General features: G+C 40.9%; 1 protein-coding gene across 5 annotated transcripts in view; it reads right to left on the bottom strand.

Moving 5' to 3' along the window:
- Nucleotides 1–17,034, bottom strand: part of phldb2b (pleckstrin homology-like domain, family B, member 2b) — a 43,104-nt gene extending 26,070 nt beyond the window's left edge. For 2 of the 5 annotated variants that reach the window (XM_071485494.1, XM_071485490.1), the window contains exons 1-5: nucleotides 16,701–17,034; nucleotides 9,727–9,783; nucleotides 9,348–9,471; nucleotides 7,583–7,681; nucleotides 6,707–6,790 (exon numbers count right to left, since the gene is read on the bottom strand). In XM_071485494.1, coding sequence (XP_071341595.1) covers nucleotides 6,707–6,790; nucleotides 7,583–7,681; nucleotides 9,348–9,471; nucleotides 9,727–9,783; nucleotides 16,701–16,730 — 394 coding nt within the window. In that variant the 5' untranslated portion in view covers nucleotides 16,731–17,034. Of the gene's footprint in view, nucleotides 1–2,947; nucleotides 3,483–6,706; nucleotides 6,791–7,582; nucleotides 7,682–9,347; nucleotides 9,472–9,726; nucleotides 9,784–15,455; nucleotides 15,503–16,700 lie in introns of those variants that run through there. The other 3 variants (XM_071485491.1, XM_071485492.1, XM_071485495.1) reach the window with 3 other exon arrangements.
- Nucleotides 17,035–17,598: the final 564 nt, after the last annotated feature.

A 17,598-nucleotide genomic window follows, 5' to 3' on the forward strand; every position in this document is an offset into this window, starting at 1 on the left:
ATTATTTGCCTTCAAAGCTGCGGTGTCTCAGCACAGGGGGGAGACCGGGAGTGCAGTGGTGAGCTGGAGCTAACACCACACACACATGAAAAACAGTGTAAGAAATGTTTAGTCTACACAGCTTAAGTGTAAACCTCTCAAATATACTTTATGTAAACACAATCTTGCAGGTTTGGGCCCAAACTGTGAGGAAGTGGCATCATGACAGAGAGATCAAAAGATGCGTCTCTGTGAGGAAAAAAAAAAAAAAAAAAAAAAAAAAGATCTAATAATAATATGCTTTTCTCATTGCCAGACGTGAGTAATGTGAGTGCATGTCATCAAAATGCTCTACGTATCTGTGTGTGTGGGAACATGTCTTGTAACATGCTCTGCCTAATGACTCCCAGTAGCTCTCAGTATTTAGCACAACAGCAAACACACAGGCATGCGTGCACACAGACACACACACACACACACACACACACACACACATACAAACACACACTTAGCCAGCTCTTGTAAAAATCTAATTTCCTAGCTTCAATAGCCCCGCCATGTGCAACCTTTAAAGTTGAGGGTAAAGTGCATCACTCGGATTTGTTCACAGCCCCCGACCCCCACCCTTTCTGTTTCTTCTCAACACTTTAGCTAACAAATTATTACTAGCTAATCCTCTCCTCCTTTCCATCCCCAGCATAAACACATACTAACGCTAACAGATGTAGTATGTGACAGAGAGAAAAAAAAAACATAGAGGAACAGATTTAAAATGTAAAATCTGATGATTTAACCTTTGTAATTTCTCTTTTTCTCAGACACACCTGAGTTATTCTAGTTGTAAAGACATGTCCTGGTCTTCTCTAGAACCTTACTCCTAAAAATCCATGTGTGATACACGTGCAAGGAAACACACAACATCCCATCACAAAACTCTCATCATAAGCGCTTCCACACAGACTAAATTTAAGCCTGCTGTCCTCAATTACTTTTTGTCTTTTATTTAAAAAGGCACACACGTGCTCACTCCTTTCTACACACAAATACAAACCCTCCACAACAAAACATGTTTAATCTCATTCATGTGTTGACTTGTTTACCATCGAATTGAGTTCGCCTCCCATGTGGAAGCATGTTCCCCCACCCCCAACACAGACCTTCTTCAATGACAATAAAACTTGAAATTAGTCTGTATATACATTTATAGGATAATTGAAAGTTTGTGATCTACAAAGTCAGACCTCAGAGTCTTTGAGGACACAGATGTAGGAGCTGTATCACGTCTGGAGTCAATTTCTGTCTCTGTGTAGATCTGAACGAACCAAACTACGCTCTCACCACAATGTTATGGGAGAGGAAACTCAAACTGTTTCTCTGTTTGGTTAACATAAGTGGAGGAACTGCCAATTTGAGACCAGTAGGTTAGAATGAAAAATAAACCAATTACAAAGACCTCATGAGCTGCTCATTGGTCACATTTGACATCCAAAGTGCTCGCAATCGAAAATTTCAAAGAGCGGTCAGAAAAATTATCCCCAATATATTTTCTCAAATTGTATGCATTTATTTGAGAGACTACTTGTCTTCGAAATGTTTCCAGGATCTTAAAAATCTACATGATTACTGGATTAAAGCTGAATTTACTCAGTCATGAAAAGATGCAAACACACAGAAGTCCCAGTGGAAGTGTAAATTGGCCTGAAAACCACAAATTAACCCTCTCTGGGGAACACAGGTCCAGTCGTAACATCATAAAAAAAGAAACAGACTGGCCTTTCTCAGTGGAGCTGGTGCAGATTAGTTCAGTCACTCATTCACACTTTTTCACTTACTCTCTCTCTCTCTCTCTCACACACACACACACACATAATCTCCTCATCAGATCTTCTTCCTGTTCTCTCTCAAATGTTACCCGCAAAGCATCAACCCAATGACCCACCCCACTTCTTTCAAGCAAAGGTCGCAGGGACGAGCATGGGTGTAGACTATCAACAACTTCTTATCTATCTGAAAGACAGAAAGGTAATCACAAGCTGATAACATGGGAAACATTTCTCACTTATCTTTTTAATTTAAGAGTAAAAAGAAATGTGCAAGGGGCAGGCAGAAAAAACTCATGAACACAATACATCCAGAAAAGTGAAGCAGGTTTTCTTTTCAGGTGTCAGGTATCCTGACCACTGAGCCTGTCTCCATGGCCTTAGGCTAGCTCTCTTTGTCACATGACCTCACACCAGTCTGTGAACTTGCCAGCTAAGATACGACCCTAAGGCATGCACACCAGGTTATATCCATCAAAAGGTGCAGGTAGTAAGCGACAACCAACAGTTTGGGATGTTAGGCTTCAAGAGTTTGGCTGCAAATAAGAAATTGTACTTCCTGGAGAGAGCTGGATTGCACTGATTCACAACGCTCCTCCTGCTAGAAAGAGTATGCTATGTGAAGCTGGGCTTTACAGTCATCTACCATTTTAAGATCACCATTAAAACCAATAAAAGACAAAGAAAGTTAAAAAAAAAAAAAAAAAAAAAACAACAACAAAACAAAACATAATGTTAAAAAAATAAAATATACCATTCAGTGATTTCACCTTAATGTATTAATATTCCCACTGATCTACAGTGACAGATGGGACTTAATATACATTTCATGTAGCTTCCATTGCAGCCGATCTGATGGGCTTGTTACTGTTTTTAAAAGGAAGCTCATTAATATCAGCTGTTCAGTAAATGCTGTTCATCCTGGCTGGCAGAAGCAGCTCAGACCGCTTATTTCAATTCACACAGTCCTTCAAACAAAAAGGTATCGACTGGTGATGAGAACCCAAACAAATTTTAGGGTAGAAGTATAACCTAGCACACGACGGACACGGTGCAGTAAAGTGGAAGCGCGTCAAACCCGTGTGTGAGTAAATGTAACGTTACTTTGTTACTTTTGTCTGAGGAGAAAACAGAAATCCATCACAAACCTTGTGATTTCCATTCAGCGCGCACTTCTCACGGCAGAAACACGTATCCCTTTGAACGTCTCATGAATTATTCTGACAAGCCCTCAGAAGAACTTCAAGAACGAAAAGAAAAGAAAAGAAAAAGAAAAGGCTGTACAGCTACACTGCTGCCGGTCTCTGTGTTGTCGTCTGGCTCCCTCCTCCACGGTGAAACGCCTCCTCAGCCGTCTTGACTCCGAGTGGAAGAAAGTTCACAGATTTACCGTCTACGAGCCTGAGTCCGGGACTGTACCACCTCTCGGTGAAAAGGGGTCTGAGGCTCAGGATTTACGAGAGAAAACGATTGAAGATACAGTCGAGAAAGCCGACATCGCACTTGAAGTGGACGTCTACAAAACGCCCCCGCAAACGTGAAAAACCACCAGTGTAAGCAATTAAAAACCACATGTAAACTAACAGCTGAACACGCCATCACCCCCATCGGGGGGCCATCGGTAGTTGGCTGGTTTAAAGGCTATTAGATAGTGAGGTATTTGGTGGACGCCCCCTCAGCTTTTCTTTGTCTACCTACCTATTTTCCTTCTTTCCTTTGAAAATACCTTGGACCAGTGTAACCCCAAACCAGTTGGACTATAGAGACTGACTGAAAAACCCTGTGAAAGTGGTGTTTTGATTCTATCCAGGCTAAAATCTAATTCATTTAAGAAGTGATTCATTTGACTTCTAAGAATAAACAATAGGCAGAGAAGGTGTGTATAGAGAGGGTATTTGAGGGTATTCCAGACAGATAGAATGGAAGAATTTGTGAGGGAAAGATAACACTGACAAGCAAACTTTGCCCCCTGGCCGAAGTCAGGGGTCTGTCCCCCTGTTTCGTGTTTCTTGCGAGTGCTTTGTTATTTGCAGCCATTCATAACACACCATGAACCCACCGACAGTCTGCAGACTGTGTATGTGTGACGAGGAAGAGAAAAGGAGAGCGGCTGGTAGAGCAGCTGTGCTTTGTTCGGCAGCTAGATTTGCATTTGCTTCATACCGGTGTGACTGTTGGGAGACTGAGTTAATACCCAAACTCCACTGTCATGTGACCTGACAAAAACATCATGTAAAAATGACATGTAAAGATGAAATGGATACATTATGCAGAAATATATGTTATTCAGTTAATGGCTTTTGTAAACTACAATAGGAAGAATAATCAATAAGGCCCATAGTAGTGATACTGCTTGTTTGTCAGTGCTGTTGGCACAAAATGATTTTAATTGTCATTGTTGCTGTTATTATGCTGTATGAACATATTATTATTGTATTCTACAAATGATTTTGTTCTGTCAGGAGTGAAGCTGATGCGATTCCAGGTCAAGTCCCGAGTGCAGAACAGATCACTTCCTAAACATAGCTAATCATCTCCAGACTGCCCTGCAGTGTGTATGTGTGTGTTTGTGTGTGTGGTTAGACTAACTCAACTCAGAGCATATGAGACCAATGGATATTCAGAAAAGATGCTGCTGCTGCTCTCTCTCTCTCTCTCGCTCTCTCTCTCTGTACAATTTACCAAAACATGCCCTTTTGACTTTTTTTTTAACCCTCTCAGTCCTTTTCCCCCCAACCTCTGCCACTTCACGATCCCCTGGCCTTGTGTGTTGTCAATATTTGAATCAGCCAAAGCACAGAGGGAAGAGAAATAGGTTTGTCAATATTTAACCGAGAACGGCCAGGCCACACAGGACACAATGAAAAGGAGAAAAGAGTACACGGAGCGGATGGACACAAGGAGAAGGAAAAGTCAATGTACTGATGCTTCTACAAAATAAGAATGGGGACAGGGAAAAGAAGGAATACAGAGTGGAAAGTGTCACAGAAGGAAAAAAAGAACTGTGTAACAGGAGGAGCTCTGCAGCTGCAAAAATCAAGGAAAATTAGGAGAAGAGAAAAGTAGAGAGAGCACAGAAAGACATGAGATAAACTGATCAAGACACAGGCAGACACAGGCACGTGGGCAGGGGCGAAGAGAAAGATAAGACTCCATTAGGATTTGGGAGGCTACTTTGTTTATGTGTGTGTGCTTTGCCAGTTTTCTACAGTAATATAACAGAATTTGAAGAGAAGTGCACCCACTGCAGTTTCTGGAAGCTGTGACTCATTGTAGCAGCTAGCTGTTCCAAACCATGACAAATTAAACCAAACCAGAACCAGAGGTGCACACGCATTACATACACTACATTAATCAAAACACATACACAAAGATGTGGAAATGCTCACACACACATAGGCCTATACATTTATGTGCACACACACCAGAGATGGACAGAGTACTCGACCCCAGTACTTGAGTAAGAGTACAAATACTACCGGTCAAAATTTACTCCGTTACAAGTAAAAGTAGCTCAGTCTAAATGTTACTCAAGTAAGAGTAAAAAAGTACTTGCTTTTAAAGGTACTTAAGTATCCAAAAGTACATGCTTTTAAATTTACTTTAAGTAAAAGTACGAGTAAGAGTAAGAGTAAACTTCTTATTTTTCACATCAATGAATTACTATAATTTTTTCTAAATGAATTTAAGGACCTTTTAACTCTTGTTTCTGAGAATTAACTCTTTGAAACCACCTGCACTGATGTGCTTGCTTTTAGAACCACAAAGTTTTATAAAGCCTGCAGAAACACCTATAAAAACAAATAAAATGAATGGGATCGTAAGAGGACAGCAGATGTTGCAGATGCAGCGTTTATTAACAATCATTAAAATTGTAACCAAATGAACCTGCACCGTCCAACTAACTCTCTATCATTTAGCTAAGTTGGGAACTGGAACCCCCTCAAAGACCAATGTTGTCCCCAGACCACTGGTTGAGAACCACTGCTTTACAAAAAACTACATCTCTGCTTTCAATAACTCAATGTTGAAGTCACTTGACTTTCCAGGAAGGACATGTGCCAGTACAATATAGGAGCACAACAAACTCTGTCTCCCCATGTCTGTCTTGTCTGTCTCCGTGCCTGTCTCCCAATGTCCGTCACCCCATGTCTGTCTTGTCTCCCCATGTCTGTCTTGTCTGTCTCCGTGCCTGTCTCCCAATGTCTGTCTCCCCATGTCTGTCTTGTCTTGTCTCTTGTCTCTATTATCCGCTTTTATGTAGATCCCAGTGGAGAGCGTGCACTGTGATAGGTTTCATTCTTTGACAAACACAGCTTGTGTCCAATAGTATTTTAGAATTTAAAAAAAAATTTCCAAAAAGAGCAGACCTGAAAGTAACAAGTACTTTTCAGCCTTCCTAGAAATTTACTCGAGTAAAAGTAAAAATATTTGTCTTGGAAATGTATTCAAGTAAGAGTAATAAGTACCAAAGAAATCTAATACTCAAGTAAAGTACAAATCCTCTGGATATGTACTTAAGTACAGTACTCAAGTAAATTTACTCCGTTACTGTCCACCACTGACACACACACACACACACACACACAAATATACTTGTTTTTTCCATAACCATATGACTCATACACACACTGAAAGGAATGCAGGTTAACCAAACCACAAACTAACCACTCTCTCTCTTTCTCACACACACACACACACACACACACACACACACACACACACGCACACACACACACACGCACACACACACACACACACACACACACACGCACACACACATACAGGGGTTATGAAATGCTGGAAGACCCTACACTTGACGCAATGAAATCAACTCTGTTCCACCTATGTATTACTATTGACCAGTAGGTGGCAGCACCTCAGAGCCTGTACGCTGCAGCTCTTACCCTGTGTGAGCGGTGTAGGCACAGCGACCTGGACTCCATCCAAACTGCAGAGGTGACCACAGGGGTCCAGGGTCACCACCCCTCCTGTTGTATTGGTAATGAGAAGAGGGTCAGCTTTAAACATACGTTCAACTCATACTATCACTATTAGAATTTTGAACTACAGGTGAAAGATGACTTCTTACGCACTATCAGTTTTAATTATAGCACATGCATGAAACCATTGTCATTAAAAGGCTTTTAGTTTGGAAGCTTAGGCTATTAATGATAAAAAAAAATTTCCAGCACAGGAACATCAACCGCACTAAGACTGTGTATCACTCAGCTTCTCCCCGTGTCTTCGAAGATCCTTTTCTTTCAACCATCCAATCCACTATTCAGTATGTGTGCACACAGATATCCGGTTAAATAGTTAATTCAATCCCATATTCATCTTGAAACATTATTTTTCTTATAAGATTAGGCCGGTATATTATGGTAATTTATTCTGATTCTGTTGCAGTTTTGTTATAATAATCAATGGTCTTAAAACAAAAGAGTCTATCATTGGTGACTTACTGAAAACGTATCAGATCAGCTCTTTACAAGTTTGACAAAATACTTTCAAATGATATGATTTCACTTCACTGGCAGATTTTTTTCCGTAGATTCAATTGTTTTAACTAAAGTAAGATGTTAAGATTACACACTAAGATTAAAAGCCTTGTTGTTTAAAGGAGGAGTCACTGGCCCTGGCACACTTAGCAATGTAAAGATACAAACTGGGTGGCAATTCTAATCTACACTTGCCACTTAAGAAAAGATACTAGAACTGTGTTTATTCAGAGGCATGGCAACATTAGGAGTTCAGTTCAGAGAAAGCGAAATGACACTAACCCTCATTGATGATGAGACAGTGCTCTGCCTCAATGCCAGGCCCCTGGATGGTGATATCTTGAGGGATTGGTGCATCTTCTCGGCCTATGCGTGTCACCCCTGGAACATCAAGACACACATGTGATCATCAGTAAGATAACAAACACAACAGACAATATTGAATTAAAATCAGGCTTGAAGAAGTGAATAAGACATAATATAGATCTGCATGTTTCTAGAATAAAATACTCTTAGACAGCACCTTCACAAGTGAAACTTTAACTGATGCCCAAGTGCAAATGTCTTTTTGAACTATACGGGTGGCCTGTGATTAAAGGGGTACTGCAGTATGATGAATATATGAACTAGTCCTTGTTCAGTAGACTCATTGTGGAATAAAACTGACCCCTAGTTCTCCTAAAATGGCTTGCTCACATTGTTGGCATTCCGCACTGAAATGAAAGGGCACACCAAGACGGGAGATTGTGAAAGTGTGTGGCAACGGCTATACACCGAACAATGATAAAGCAAAATTTTAAATGTCACAATGCTGACTCTATTATTACAGTCACCCTTTGTACTGTATTTGTAAGCTTTACCCATCATCTTAGTACCACTTATACTGTGACTAAAATCACCCATCTATTTAAAAGCTAGTGCTGACATAGAGGAGACACAACAAACTGTCTCTGTGTCTCTGCATTAGAAATATAATGAGAGCTTTGTAATCCATTCAAGACACATTAACTCCATAAGGATATGCACAAGTATCCCCACTCTTATTCAGTTAAAGACAGATATTCCCTTTCTTTTAATGATTTTAATCTACTGTTAGTTTGCATTTTATTTAGCTTTTATTCAGTTTGTATTGCTATTTCATGAACTACTATTTCTGCAATCAGTTGCATTTCTCACTAAATGTGATCCTTGTATCTCTGCTCCCATCTCTTCAATACCATGTGTTTGGCCTGATAACTGGAGCAGCAACGACGTGATGGCACCTGTGGCTCGCTGAGCTGATGAATGTATGTGTGTGTTAATGTATGTGTACTGTAGGAGAGAGAGGGTGAGTGACACCTGTGGGCGGCTGGCGATAGAGAAACTAGAAATAACTATAAATGAACCAGTATTAGGTCACCAACAAGAGACTTTACTCATCTTGTGAATTTCTTTCTTTCAATTTATTGGACGGGTGCTTTCACTCTGTGTATGAAGCACTGTCATGAAACCGTGCAGTGGGAGTTATCACGGTTTTGATAGTGTTTGGGTTGTGGTCTGTTAGTGTGGTATTGTCATTTTTGGATGATTAACTGTGGGTTGGACTGTGCATTAACCAATAAGTGGGATAATTCTCACTCCGAGTGAAAATAAATAGAAATTACCAGGGATGTGGATATAGGTGAGTAACTTGTGTAAATTTGGGGTTTCAGTCCTCTTGCGAGAGATAGTAGTGTTGGCTCTTTTACTTTATTGTGACCGAGTATAGAGTTTCACTTTCCCCAATCAAACCACTCCCTACACGCCTCTCTAGTACTCATGGAAAAGGAAGTGATGGGTGAGCAAAGAGAGGGGAAAAAAGAGAGGAGAAGAAAAAAGGAAAAGGCAGGGAAGCAAAGCGATGAGGGAGGGATAAGGAGGGGATTAACAGGCGACAGCTTTACATGACTGGTGAAAAATTACATTTGACGATCCCATGATCCAAGGAAGGTGAAGATGGATAGCTACTGTATGACCCAGTAATCCCACCCTCAAAGGACTATGTATTTCTATACAGGATGTGTGTTACCTTCTTTCAATGGCAGCAGGGTGATTGCCACACTCAGCCTCCCGCTGCCCAGGCTAACTAGATGAGGTGTAGCCGTCTGGACCTTCAGCCCCTTCCCTGTGTCGATCAGGTCCAGCGGTGGAGACTGCAAGCATCAGTCAGAGTGGAAAGGTTAATTTTGCACACAATTTATTTATTTAATGGATTCTTAACTTATTGTCTTAAGACTATAAAATACTTAGACCCCCACTGAATCTGGCCCTTAAGACCTTTCTGTGGAATGATAAATTATTTCATATTGATTTGGCCCTTTACCTTTAAATAAAGGGCTTTGACCTAAATACATTTCATAATTTGGTGATGAATGACATAACACATGTGATTGTGTGTATTCACTCACCTTGGGTTCAACTGGAGACATCTGGTCTGACTCGGGTTGGAACATCATCTCAGAGTCCTGCAGTAAAGATGGAGGAAAAAAGCAAATTATATAAAGTGGCTATCCAGAAAGTGGTAAAGTATACACACATGAAGGTACACAGATATAGCATACATATAGTACATGTAGACATGCAAGAGTAGGGTCACACAAGTACGCAAACGTTGAACACATCTGCTCAGCTGCCACATGAGAGGAATTCTCTGTGTGAAAGTGTTCCAAGGGGAAAATACCACTTGAGAGGAAAAATACACACACACACACACACACACACACACACACACACACACACACACACATACACACACACCAAAGCTGGTTTGCAGTGGGAAGAACTGGCAGAAATATTCCATGAAAACATTGTTCCCACGACTTGTTGCTTATGATCTGCCATCACTCTGCCTGGTGCTTTAAATGCGCACATGTTTTTGGGTATGTGTAAGTGTGTGAGAGACAGCAGTGTATGAGGTGTATGGGGACAGTGTGTTTGTGTTTACGTATAAGTCAGTGTATGTGTTATGGATCACAAAGTAAGTTGAGATCATAAAACCTGATCATGCCATCCCAGCAAAATGGCAGCTTTTCTTTTTAATGTTGTTATAATTTATCTAGAAGCTGTCACACAGAAATGGTTTCTCATATTAAATAACACACAATTATAATGAAATAGATTTTACTAATCCTCTTTTTCACTAGCCCCAGTCAGTTATTTATGTTTTTATGCAGACGGACCAAAGCAATATCCATTAGCTGCATGGCGTATGATGATGAATCGTTACCATTTCAGACAGTCCATTAGCTTTTCTCTTATGCCACAGTTCAAATGTCATGAGATTTCACCATTAACAGGGAGAGTAAGAGAGAAACTTCAAGCTCACAAGGAGATAAATTGTTGATCTTGGCATTTTTCTCATGCATTCACCTCAGGGCAAACCTCTGGACACTTCAGCCTGATGACTATTTTTGTTTGATATTGATTGCCACTGACATCCCTGATAAAGATAACTTAAAGTTGAAATGTTCGAGGGGTGGGAATATTCAGGAGGCAGAGAGAAAACTCTGAAACAGCAGGGCAGGATTAGATTGGCATTAAAGGAAGATAATGATTAACCATTAAGAGGAATGAAAACGAAATAAAAAAATGCCCCAAAAATGTGTGTGTGAGTAAACACAGTGAGATCCAGTGTCAAGGACAAGCTCTGCCTTATCCTACAATTCACAAAAAAGCCAAAAACAGTCTTGCTAGCTTCTATTTGTATGTGCATAAACACCCATTCAAAGGCACAAACACGTGCACACACACACACACACACACGCCCAGAGTAAAATGCTTCTCTCCAAAACACAGATGATTGCAGATGGGAAACCACTCCGACCTCCTTTTGCACCTTCTGCCGTCTCTTTTCTCTTCTCTCTCCTTGTTATCCTCCCCACAGTTTTTACCATTAGTATCTTATTTCAGTCTTTCCTTCCCTTCGCTAAATGACTTCTCTGCTTCTTTAACCATTTTTTCCCAACTCTCCCTTGTCTTCTTTTCTCTCCCTCTGTATTTTCTCCCTCTCCTTGCTTCATCCTCCTGCCTTTTTAGTGTCACTCCCCTCTCTTTTCTTTCTTTCCTCCAATCACCAGCAGAGGAAGCGCAAAATCAAAGTCAGCTCCATACCACTTCCTCTAATTCAGTGCCAGCTTCCTTACTGAGCTCACTTCCTTTGCTGCTTTGACACCCCTATTGCCTTTAAACACACGCACACACCACCCTCACACCCGTATTATTCTTAAAAACACACAAACATCCACAAATAAAGTCACACATCAGCTCTTTTTGCTATCACATGAAGATATGAGGCCCCACATTCCACAGATTTTTTTTTTTTTTTTTTCCCCATAACTGGTGTAGACACAGCAAACACACCATGTATGATGGCAACATCAGCTAGACAAGTGTTAGGAAGATCAGATGAGAAATGGAGGTCAAAGTCTAAAGGGAGACTGTTGTTAGTACAGTGACAAGGCTTTACTCTTTTCTTCTTCCCTTCCTGTGTCTCCTTTCCGGCCTCCTTGACCCTCCCTTTCCCTCACAAATTGCCTGTCCTTTCTCTGCTCCATTGTGACTTGGTTGTTCTCTTTCTTTGTATAGCCCCCCGTCTCTGTCTTTAACCAGGTGAGCTCCAGTCTGGGCAGGCTAAAACAAGTCCTCTGCCCTTGTTGTGTTCTATTTGAAGCAGAGCAGTGAGGTGTGTCGAGCCCCCTTCTAGATTCCCAGATTCCAGCTCCGACATCCTAAGATTCTCCTCAGTCTCAGATGAAAACACCGAACATGATGCTATCAGGCACTCAGGACTACTGTATGGTTTAGGTATTTGTAGACATATAGAGGTAAATACATTAATATGATGCACTTGTAAAGACCTTTGCTGACTTTAAAGCTGACCTAATAAATATCCTAATGACATTTTTCAATGGTTAGTTTCTCCTATTATGGGAAAGTTGACTACTGGGAAAATATCCTAAAGAGGCAGCTCTGACCCACCCATAACCCAAATCTGGTGTACACCTAAACTAATCCTTGAAATAATTCCAGACCAAAAACTTTGTAAATACACAACGGTTTTAAAGTCACAAGGATTCAAGTACAGACATGGACACACAATCTCTCTTTGATCCCATCTGTAGAACAGCTGAGTCTCCCCAAAATGCTTTGTTTACCCTGCATCTGGAGACAGAGAAGGAGGAGGAGAGAAGCGAGGAGATATATGGACTGAAGGGAAAAGGGAAAGTGATGGAGGATAGAGAGAGGACTCATAAAACAAGAAGGAAAGCGCCTGCATTCTCGGACTGTTTCATCTTATCCTTTCATTTTCTTCATCCTCTGCTTTCATCCCTCAGTCTACTCTACCCTCTCCTCTATATTTCCTCTCCATCTGTTTCGTCTTCCCCTCTGTTTCAGTTACCTTCTGCATCATTTTCGCTGTCTGTGTTGCAGCCTGCATTCTCATAACCACATCACAGGACAGTTCCCATTGTTGTTCATGTCACTGATTTGGAAAAGAATTTTTTAAAGTGTACTGGTGGGAATAATTGAGTTATTTGTATGTCTGTTTTTATCCATCTTGCTATTTTATTGGTCTGCAAATGAATATGCACACGAATCCTCTCATTTGCAATGCTATAATGCCAATAATAAACAGGATATTGTGGATATCTTGGAGTTGTGAGGTCAGGTTTGACTATTAAGACAAAAGTACCAACATCAACTAGGATGTGCATTTTCACAGAAAATGCATGTGACTGCCACTGCTTAAGCTTGCTGCTTACTCTCAGCTGCAGCAGCAGGCTCTCAGCTCTTGCTGCGGAAGGCGGCAGCTGCAGCACCCTTTCTTTCGGCTACATCTGATAGCACATACAATCCACATTTGAATAATTTTTTCATGTACATGATTGCGTGTTGACCGGAAAACCTCAAAACAGCAATAAATGTCCTCCACACCTTAGTGATATAACAAGACTTTTTGAGCATTTCACCATGAGCTAGCTGTCTGCCGAGTTTCAGTTCTGTAGCCTTTAAAGTTTTTGAGATATTAGTCATTTTATACACTCCTCATTAAAACTCGTTAATTATAACAGACATCAACATTTACGACTCAATATCGTGACGTCATGCTTGACATTCTAAAACTGCAATTTTGTTTTGAGCCGTCACTATCTGAGAGCAGTGGCGATTTCAATGAAGTAATTATTGTTTGTTTTGCCATAGTGCCCCCTAGTGGTGAAACTGAATTAAACTCAGTAGTCATATTCATGGCATCAGTATGTACGAGATATCCACATTTGGTTGCAATTGGATAAAGCATCTAAGAGATATAGCTGATTGAATTAATTTGACCACGGGCTGAGAAAATTTGTTTGCCAATCATGGAGAAACAATACATCTAAGATCTAAGGGTCAAGGATGTAGGATAGGTAGTCAAAAAAGAAATTAGTTCAAAATGGCAAGAAACTGACGTAAATGGGTGTGGTCTATATTAGTGTCTTCAACAGCATCCACTGAATCCATAGACACTTCCACGGCTCACATTTCCCGAGATATTAGCATGGTGGTGCTATCGCTACCATTTTTGTTTTGATGAAGCATTGAAGTATGGGGAGGCTCTTCACCAAGATTCAGTGTTGTAGCTCCTATAGTTTTTGAGATACTCATGATGATTCATTATGTTTCCATCATTTTAGCTTTGGAACCATGTTCCTACCTGCAAGTGTTTCGGACTACTGGTGCATCAAAATACAAACGGAAGAAAATGGAAATAATAAAGACTGATAGAAAACACAGAAGAACATGCAACAAACTAATCAGAGGTATTGTTCTTTTCTACTTTTAGTGCAGATATTTGATGTCGGTCATCTGCTTCCTCCACACTTCTGTTGTCATCTGTGCTACTTGCACATGTTTTCTTAAGTTGGGGTGCATTACTAGGTACATTAGAGGGTGTTTAAAGCAGGCAGCTCCTCCAGATGATGGCCATGAGATGGGGTATGAACAGAGAGTAGCAGGCAAACATGGGCGTTTAGATTGAAGGACGATTGAAGAAGACATGCTATAGAAATAAAATCTGGCTGGTTTAATACGAAAAAGACGTCTCTGCAGAGGGAACAAAGCAACAGATGAGTTCCAGTTGCTGAGCAGCGTGTATGATTAACCCTGTGCAGGACCACAGGACAAGCTGGGATTGTATCTGTGTAATTATGAATTGCATTCACAAATAGCTGCAAGTCTGTGCATTGTGTATCGTTCATGTGCGTGTTTGAGTGTCATGTACAGTACTGTGTGACCGTGTATGTCTGCCCCTTGGTTTGTGAGTAATCCAATCTCCCAAACTGTTAAGCTTCTCTTCAAAATGTGAGTAAATGGAGTCACTTGATTGTCACAGGATCTCCTTTCCCTTTGTTCGAGTCTCTCTTTTTTTAATGATGTGAAGCCAAAACAAGTCTTCCTCGAACATCTTATTCGCTCTGTCTCATCTATGTTCATTTACTCTTGAATATTACCTGTGTTCCATCTGTTATTGATATGCTGCCGTGTCTTGCCTGTTTTCTTGCCTTGCCCGGCTGCACTCCTCTTTCTGTCTTATCTCTCTCTTTCTCCATCCCTCTGTCTCACTAACATCCCCTCCCCTTACATTCCAGCGTGACCCTCTCCTCCCACCTGACAAAGCCAGTATTGTATCACAGATGCTGTTTAATATGGAGTCTTTCTCTGAGTGGCCCTCATATGGAGCAACTCACCACACTCTCTGTTTTGTCTGCAATAATGTCTCCAACAAGACTTTAATTAGTGTGATGTATGCCTGCACACACACATGTAGGCCATGAAACTCTTTACTTCTGCATAAGAAGCTCTTAAATCTACTACATCATGTGTGCGTTTATCTTTGTTGAAAATTCTGCAGGCTGATTAATACGACTTGACCTTGAATCCCTGCTGATGTCCACCAGCATTGTTCATACCAAATCAAACTCTCTCACACTTTTCTATCATTTACCGAAATGCAAGATCCTCACAGGAAAGAAAGTCCATTGTTATTGCAGCTGACTCAGAGCTGGAGGAAATCGAACTTGAATTTCTATTGAGGGTGTGTGTTCGTGTGTGTGTGTGTGTGTGTGTGTGTGTGTGTGTGTGAAAAAACCCAGATTACCTTAGCTGCTGTGCAAAGGATCAACGAATGTTTGGGTTTCCAAGGGGCTGGATATGAGAGAGAGACAAGGAGGGACAGTGAAGTGGTCGAGGGACACATAACCCACATTAGCCACATAGTTCACAGGGTGAAATGAACTGTGACTGATGGATAGAAAAGAAAAGAGGAAGACAGAAAGATGGAACTTTAGATAGCAAGAGAGACAAACTGAGCGTGCGGGGGAGAGCGGGAGACAAAAGAAGAGGAAATGAATGAAAACACAGACTGAAGAATCCAGGGATGACGGAAAAGAGATTAATGGTGGACCAGGAAAAAAAAAAGTTTCCCCAAGCACTGGTCTTCAAACTAAATGCGGCTGTATACTGGAAGGATGACACACTGAACCAAACATTTACCTTCATACATCAACATTAAACTCAGTATCCAAAGATCTGTTACGTCTATGTTTTAAGCCATTCGACTGAAGCCACTGTCCACTCACAGAGCCAGTGCCTCTGCGCAAAACTAAACTATTTTCTTTTACTTTTTTCAGCTGATACACACAAGGTAAACACAGAAACAGCACCCGCTCTTAAGAAAATGCTGTAGAGGATTTTCATTTGGCAAAATGCAGAAGACTGACATTTCTTGATTGATTTCCAAGTCAGGCTGCAGTGGTTCACTGAACTCTATTTGACCTATGGAACTTGTAGATTCTTTATCTGAGACATGGATTTAGTTTAAGATTGTTTTTCAGTCAAATGTAGCAGATTTCTTGTGGAATATAAAACATCCTGTATACTGTCCATAAACAGTCCAAACACTGATCTGATTGGTTCCCTTGTAGGTCCTATAATATGCCTGTGGTACTCACCATGGTGGTATTACTGTAATCACAGGCAATAACAATAAGATCTATAATGCCAAGCTGATACTCTTGTATCCATATCTTTTTTTAGTATGTTTATCTTCAGTGGAACCACGGAGGATAATCACGCCTTTATTCCTGTACTGGACAGGTTTAATCGGTGGCGCAGAAAGAAACAAAACCTCCCCTGTATTTCATTTGCTGAGAACAAAATCTGTAATTACAGTCGGATAAGATTTGCCTCGTCGTTAAACAGCTCACTAAAGAAACAGACCCTGTCAAAAACTCTCTGAGCTGTGGATTAAACATGAATGACACCCTGAGAGAGTTTAAAAAAAAAAAAAAAAAACTTGCAAAATGTAGAAACACACATTTGGATCATAAAATATTACACTTACCATTGAAGCGGGACTGGCCACTTCTGTCATTGTGCCGAAAATGACGCAATTACGCAGCAGCAGCTCCAAGATCCAGGATTATGTCGCCTGAAAATATTCTGTCACTTCTCCCCTTTGTGATCACCGTCGCCTACTGGACGGCAGATGCATTTCCTGCGCTGCGTGAGCAACCTCTGGATGTCTAGGAAAGACTTCTCATTCCCTGTCACACTGACACATACAAACACATACAAACACACACACTTCAAACACAGCACATACAAACGTAAAAAAAAAAAAAAGCCGGCAGCCTCAGCCAATTGCGACGTGTAGAGGAATGCAACAACAGCTGGAAGTTGAGCTGGAGAGGGGACAAGGGGGTTGAGTCTCTCTCTCTCTCTCTCTCTCTCTCTCTCTCTCTCGCTTTCTCTCTCACTCACTCACTCCCTCACTCACACAGGGAGCATGATGTGCAGGTGCTAACAGACCCCCTACACTTGACCCCTCATTCTTACTGGTTCAAAGAAGCCTTTAGGCTGGGAGAGAGAGGCAAACAAGAAGAGAGAGGTAGAAAAAGAGAGGGTCAAAGAGAGAGAGAGAGAGAGAGAGAGAGAGAGAGAGAGAGAGAGAGAGCATTCTTTCAGACCTACTTGGCCGTGATGATAAGAAACCATGATAAGAAGCATGTTTAGCTAATGATATTACAACAGGAATGCAGACCAGTCTCCTTATAAAGAAACAGTCCAGTCCTGTTACTGTATCTTTTGATTCATTCACTTACATGGAAAGAGATTCGGACTGCTGAGCAAACAGACTGGCAAAACTCACATCATGCAGCAGGCAATGGGAATTTTATGAATAGAATCAAAGGACTTGCAATGAAAGACTATAATACGGATATATGGATGTGTCTGTGATG

Source organism: Trachinotus anak, unplaced genomic scaffold (genome assembly GCF_046630095.1).
Source record: "Trachinotus anak isolate AG129_WGS33_773 ecotype Australia unplaced genomic scaffold, CSIRO_AGI_Tana_v1 ptg000009l, whole genome shotgun sequence".
Taxonomy (NCBI): Eukaryota; Metazoa; Chordata; class Actinopteri; order Carangiformes; family Carangidae; genus Trachinotus; species Trachinotus anak.